General features: G+C 37.3%; 1 protein-coding gene across 1 annotated transcript; it reads left to right on the top strand.

The window, feature by feature from the left end:
- Nucleotides 1-4245: 4245 nt before the first annotated feature.
- LOC120422035 (zinc finger protein 595-like) lies at nt 4246-6517 on the top strand. The gene is made up of 2 exons (XM_039585361.2): nt 4246-4311; nt 4814-6517. Exons 1-2 carry the CDS (start codon nt 4246-4248, stop codon nt 5882-5884), a joined length of 1137 nt encoding a protein of 378 aa, XP_039441295.1. The 3' UTR covers nt 5885-6517.
- The last annotated feature ends 318 nt before the right edge of the window (nt 6518-6835 follow it).

The following is a 6835-nucleotide window of genomic DNA, read 5'->3' as shown; positions in this document are numbered from 1 at the left end:
CAATTCACCGAATTAGAAGAACTAATGAATAGTTTTTACATTTTATATTTCAGTACTTAAAATGCATACAAATTTGTCATTTTTTTTTCGAATTTGGTTTCAAAAATACTCACAATTTACAAACTACACACAAACTAATTAAAGAAATCTTTTTTTAATTGAAAATTGTCCAAACAAAACCGAAAATGTACTCCGTTTCCAAATTCAAACTCATTATAATCTTGACACTTTGAGAATATTTCAATAATCTTATTATCACCAAGGTTTACGTAATTTCAAACACAAAATTTCACACAAATTTCGCGAAACGTGAAAACTGCTTAAATAATTCAGAAAATCTTAGGTTAAATTACAGAAACTACTTTTTATGCTTTATTATATATCATATTTTTATTGAAAAATAAAATACAATATAGCATCGAAAGTAGTTTCAAAAACTCAAAACTAAAAACACTAAACTAAAAAAATCTTCATTACATTTGAACATGACGCAAAAACAAACTATTCCTAATTCCCAAAAAAGTTTCCACGTGGTTTATGGGCTTAGTAATAATAATATATAGTAGTTTCAACCTGACTGTAAAAATAAACTTAATTAAAAATCACTTGGCAGGATTAATTTAATTTATAACGAAATTTACAAAATATTATTCAATATCAGAACAAAAAACAAAAAAAAATGTATTTTTTAACTCTCACAGGATTTCTCCACCCAAATAATTAAATTTCGTGAAAATTAAACAGGACTCAGAAAAAATCTGAAAAGTCAATAAAATAAAATTTTAACACCTAAACTACTAAGATCGTGAAAAAGGGGGAATTTATATGGAAATTCACCTCTTTTGGGAGTTTAGAAATACTACTTATTTACTGCAAATCAAACTTAAATTTTTGTATTTTTTATTTCAAAACACTCCTTTCAAATGAAAAAAAAAACAAAAAATGTACAAAATTGTTATGCGAATGAAAATCTTTCTAAATTTTGATATTTCTTTAAAAAACTAATAAACTATCTTTGCGGTAACTTGATGCTTCCAAAAATATGTGTTTTAATTTAACTGATTTTTGTTAACATCATTTAAGTATTTGCAGCATTCACTTCTCAATGATTATTGTAACAATTTAATGTTAATGTATGTTCTGCTAACAAGTCTTCAATTGATTCATACCACGCTTTTCAATTGAAAGTTTTGAAAAAGTTGGTCGTCATCGATCATGGCCGTTCATGGTCACCCGCGACAGACACAGACGACGAAACAAAGAGAAACGCAAAAAGTAACTTTTTCAAAACTTTTTTTTTCGTAAAATCGCGATAACTCGTGATGTTTATAAGCAAACCCCTTATGTCTATACATCAAAATTTTTGTAATTGTCTGCTCTACAGGTTTGTAGAACATTGTTACACTCTAAAAAATAACCCTGCAAAGTTAGAAAAAACACGAAATCTTAAAATGAAAAATTTTGTTCTAAATGAAAAAATGACCCTTCTGGGTCAATATAGATTTGAGAAGAACATTAAATTTCCCATAAAATGACATGTTCCAAATTTTTTTACAGTCGAGTAACAGAAAATGGGAGAATTTTTAAAACTTTTTTAGTGTTTTTTTCAATGAAAAATACGTTTTTTCGGAATTCTGTGTACGCCATCAAATTGGGCGTCTAATTTTACATAAAAGTCCCTTTGACACCAAATTTCTATCTCATCACCGTTTCAGGCTGCAAATTATTGAAAACACCTCTTTTTATTGCATGTTCAAAAATGGAAGGGGTCGTACCACCCCTCCGTCACGAGATATCAAAAAACGGACCTCGGATTTGTGATCAGGGACAAAAGTTCTTCCTTAGGACAAAGTTTCACGCAAATCGAAGAGGGGTCGGGGCAACTTTTCCCGATTTCGTGTGAGTTGGTAGAGAATTACCCAAATAATAAATATTGAGAAAATGTTTCCAAAATTTTGCGTTCCGTGATATCTTATAAATGCATGGACCAAATCTGCTCATATTTGGGGAGATGACTCGTCCAGTGACGAAAGTCATTTTAAAAACATAAAATTGATGGTTTCTCATATCAAGCGAGCAATTTACTTTTCATAAAAGTATTAGATTTTCATTCGTTATCTTTGTCATGCATACATTATTCATCTTGAGAGCTTTCACCCGAAATTTTAGCCGATTTGGTCCATCCAGTCGTGAGATATTTTGGCACCAAAAAATGAACTCGGTATTTCCTGAATAACGCGTTACAAGATTGAATGTTTAGATTACGCATTGCAACATATTATACTTAAATTGTCCATACCTTGTTCAAATTGAGATACACCTTGATGAATCTTACAGGGTTGATAGAAAGCATAATTTATAGTCAAGGGAGGGAGGGGGAAACTTTTTTCCGATTTCGTGTGAGTTGGTAGAGAATTACCCATGTAACCCAAGAAAATAATTCAAATATGTCTACCGAAGTTTGTAGATTCTTGTTACTAAGTTACCGTTTCAGGCTGCAAATTATTGAAAACACCTCTTTTTATTGCATGTTCAAAAATGGAAGGGGTCGTACCACCCCTCCGTCACGAGATATCAAAAAACGGACCTCGGATTTGTGATCAGGGACAAAAGTTACCCCTTAGGACAAAGTTTCACGCAAATCGAAGAGGGGTCGGGGCAACTTTTCCCGATTTCGTGTGAGTTGGTAGAGAATTACCCATATAATAAATATTGAGAAAATGTTTCCAAAATTTTGCGTTCCGTGATATCTTATAAATGCATGGACCAAATCTGCTCATATTTGGGGAGATGACTCGTCCAGTGACGAAAGTCATTTTAAAAACATAAAATTGATGGTTTCTCATATCAAGCGAGCAATTTACTTTTCATAAAAGTATTAGATTTTCATTCGTTATCTTTGTCATGCATACATTATTCATCTTGAGAGCTTTCACCCGAAATTTTAGCCGATTTGGTCCATCCAGTCGTGAGATATTTTGGCACCAAAAAATGAACTCGGTATTTCCTGAATAACGCGTTACAAGATTGAATGTTTAGATTACGCATTGCAACATATTATACTTAAATTGTCCATACCTTGTTCAAATTGAGATACACCTTGATGAATCTTACAGGGTTGATAGAAAGCATAATTTATAGTCAAGGGAGGGAGGGGGAAACTTTTTTCCGATTTCGTGTGAGTTGGTAGAGAATTACCCATGTAACCCAAGAAAATAATTCAAATATGTCTACCGAAGTTTGTAGATTCTTGTTACTAAGTTAAAATTTTGGTTGCCACTCAAATCGCAAAAAAAAAATGTCTCATATGTCATATGTCTCATATGTCTCATATGTCTGTATAACCAATAGCTTTTTTTTTATTTCTGCCGGTTTTTCAGAGCAAAGTACATTGTATTTTTTTAAGAAGGAACATATTATGATTTAGAACAAAACCAAAAGGTCAAAAGAAATAAAAATACCTAAGGAAGAGACATACATCCGAACAGAGAGAGAGAGAGAAAATAAATTATAATGATGGTGGTTTGTGTGTAAAAATGTGTAATATATTCAGGAACACATTTTTACACATTTTCAGATAAAATTACTGAAAATGAGGTAATATTCATTCATCTAAATTTTCATTCTCCGAAATTATTTTTTTTTCTGTGTAAGTAATTTAAATAGAGTGCAACTTTGTATTTATGTTTGAATTTCGTAATGTTTTTTAAAGGATTTAAATTTTTAAACAGTTTTGATTGTTTCAACACGTTCAAATGCTTCGTAACGGTTTTCTGGATATAATAAAATATTTGTTTATGTTTATGATCATACTAATCTTCACACCACCCTGGTTCAGATAGTCACCGAAAAAGTGGTAGTCCCTGGCACTCCTCTATCTCTGCCATGGGTTTGGAGCAGCAGTAGTAGCAACAAATTCCTCCGAATGCTCTGGATGCTGCTGCCGTTGACTGGCCCTGGAAAGTGTTCATTTGTTTTGTTTATTTATGGTTGCCGAGCAAGAGATATGGAACACTTCCACCGTCGTTTGTGTTTGCGTTGCTTGCCTTTGCCAGGGCTTGGGTCTGTCGTCGTTGGAGAAATCTACATCTGCCCTCACGTGGTGGCCGGGCCATGTTGTCAGCGGCTCAAGGATGGGATTGGGAGGAAGGTCGAGGTGTGAAAACTAATATATATGAGAAGCGCTTTTCCGGTGGAGGCCATAAACCCACGGTACGGGCCAGGCGAGGAAAGTTTGCACGAAAGATGGCAACCGAAACGGAACGGCAAACGGAAGAACCCGTTTCGGGTGCCAACACGGGACATGGGATGGTTTTTTTGGCAACTTGTTCGCGCGCTATACGCTGGAGCGGACGAAAACATGGCACATTTTGGCGCGTCAGTCAGTAACGGAAATGGTGATATTTCCAACGCGTACAGCAAAAGAATGCACCGGAAATGGGCTCTTGTGGCGCCTAGGGATTTGCTTTGATTCTGATCTAATCTGGATGGTTGGTGTTTGAATCCCAAAACACACAACAACTTCAACTTCGTAAACACATTCGATATCGTTTGTTTATCTTTCCCAATAAACAGTCTGATTCACCAAACGTGCTAATTGGGCTGGCAACCTAAAGTATATGTTAATTTAATTTACAGATGAAACGGTGTTGCAATTGTGCAACGGAAACATTTAATCCAGCCAGCAATATCTCTTGGAATCGTGGAAAAATACCTTCTTCGTTATAAACGGGGTTTTAGTCAAGTCAATACAAGTATTTACAAAATCAAAAATGCTCTAATCACTAACCAAATACCTGCCTCCCATTAGCAGGTGAACCCCAATACCGTACAGCTTATCAGTTCCATTTCGATCGCCATCCGCTGTAGTCGTCCCGCCATGGTTGAAGATCGCCGATATCGTTGCGGTAGCTGCCCGCGCAGCTTCCAGTACATGGCACATCTGACCGTTCACGAGCGCATCCACAGCAAAGTCCGGCCGTACATGTGTCCGGAGTGCGGCAAGCAGTTCATCCAGTCGGGCCAGGTGGCTCGCCATGTGAACGGAGTTCATCGCCGTGCCAGGCCGTACGTTTGTGAGCTTTGTGGGGCGCGGTTTGTCCAATCTGGGGCGTTGGACACTCATCTGAAGGGTCACCGGGGCGAGTGGGAACGGTGTGAGGATTGTGGGAAGGAGTTCAGCCACGTGTGGAGTTTGAAGCGACATCGGAAGGTGCACGAAGAAGTGGCGGTTGAAGAGGATGATGTTGAGGAGGTTGTGCAGAGTGCAGTTGGGGTGGAAAGTTTGGAAGTTGTAGAGTCAACGAATCTTGTTGTTCAGGAGATTCCGGAAGAAACTAACGATGTTGTGAAAGCAGGACGTACTACTAAGCTGTTACCTTGTGACGTTTGCGGTCGTAGCTACACCAGTTGGTACCTGAAGATCCACAAACGAGGTCATTCTGGAGAACGTCCCTTCCAGTGTGAACTGTGTCTCAAATGTTTCAAACGACCGAACGAGCTGAAAACCCACCTTCGACGACATTCCGGAGAACGACCCTTTCGATGCTCCATATGCTTCAAGCAGTTCACCCTGTCCGGACAGCTGAAGAAACACGAGCGCGTGCACAGTGGAGAAACCCCGTACGAATGTGGCGTCTGCGGCAAAAAGTTCAAACGTTGGGGTCACCTTCGAAGCCATCGCAGACTGCACAACCCAGTGGAGTTGTTCAACTGTGACCAGTGTTCCCGCCAGTACACCCAAGCTGCCCAGCTCAAGATTCACCTGCGAAAGCACCTCCAAATGCGAACCTACTCCTGTGGAGTTTGTGACAAAAGTTACTTCAAGCCATCGATCCTCAAAGCACACCTCAACTGTCACGTCAAGACACGAACCCTAAATTGATTACCTCACCATTGTCTAACCGCCGTAAAAGTGCATTCAAACTGAAAGAGGTGTGCATAAAAGTGCAATTTATCAACGTGTCCGACAGTTGAAAAGAGGCAAGAATCAATATCGTCGATTCTCACCTGTCAGAGCCCAACCCCCCCCGTTGGTGATGGTGAATAGATGCATTGGGACCTAACCTAAAAGGCGCGAATTCTGCATGATTGATTACATTTGCGTGCGGAGGCAGCGGAGTCCCGGAGTCGTTCAGTGGAGTCCGCTCTCTTGTCTCAGGAGCTTAGCCGGCGTGACAAAAAGTGATTCATCATCGTTCCCAACCTCCTGTCTGTCCTGAAGTGTTTTGTGTGTGGTAAAAGGAAAACATACGAGTTTTTCCAAGAACCACTCCGTGTTTCCAAGGGAAAAACGCAGAATCGTACGTTGTAAAGGGGTGGTGTTTATATGTTTACTTGTTTGTTTTTTTTATAATTGAGTGTCTTTCTTTTAGAATGAAGATAGAAAATATAAATTTTTAATAACTGTACTCACAGTTTGCTTTTTTGATCATGAATAATAGAAGAAGTTATAATGTCAGAAAAGTTAGTTTAGAGAAGACCATTTTATGAGGTACGCCTGTGTGATTAAGCCTTTTAGTCTTCTAATTCAGTTCTTGGTGACCGAAAAAAAAAAATAGATCAAGTCTAAGTTTTAAGTTTTTTTTTTCTACGATTCATGGTTTCAAAAATGATCCAAATTGAAAAATAACTAATAGAACATAAACTCTTTCAAAGATAAATTTGAATTATAATACTTTTCTGAAATTAATAAAATAAACAAAAAACAAAAGTATTGTTGACTATTTATCTTCATTGTTATTCCAAGTGTGTCGGGCTGCGTTGATTTAAATGTCAAATGAATTAGGTTGCCATTTTTTTAATGCTTGGGTCAGATAAAAAAATAAGAAAATGC

The sequence above is a fragment of the Culex pipiens genome, chromosome 2 (genome assembly GCF_016801865.2).
Source record: "Culex pipiens pallens isolate TS chromosome 2, TS_CPP_V2, whole genome shotgun sequence".
In the NCBI taxonomy this organism is placed as follows: Eukaryota; Metazoa; Arthropoda; class Insecta; order Diptera; family Culicidae; genus Culex; species Culex pipiens.
Note: the sequence above shows the minus strand (reverse complement) of the source record. Positions and strands in the feature narration are given on the sequence as shown.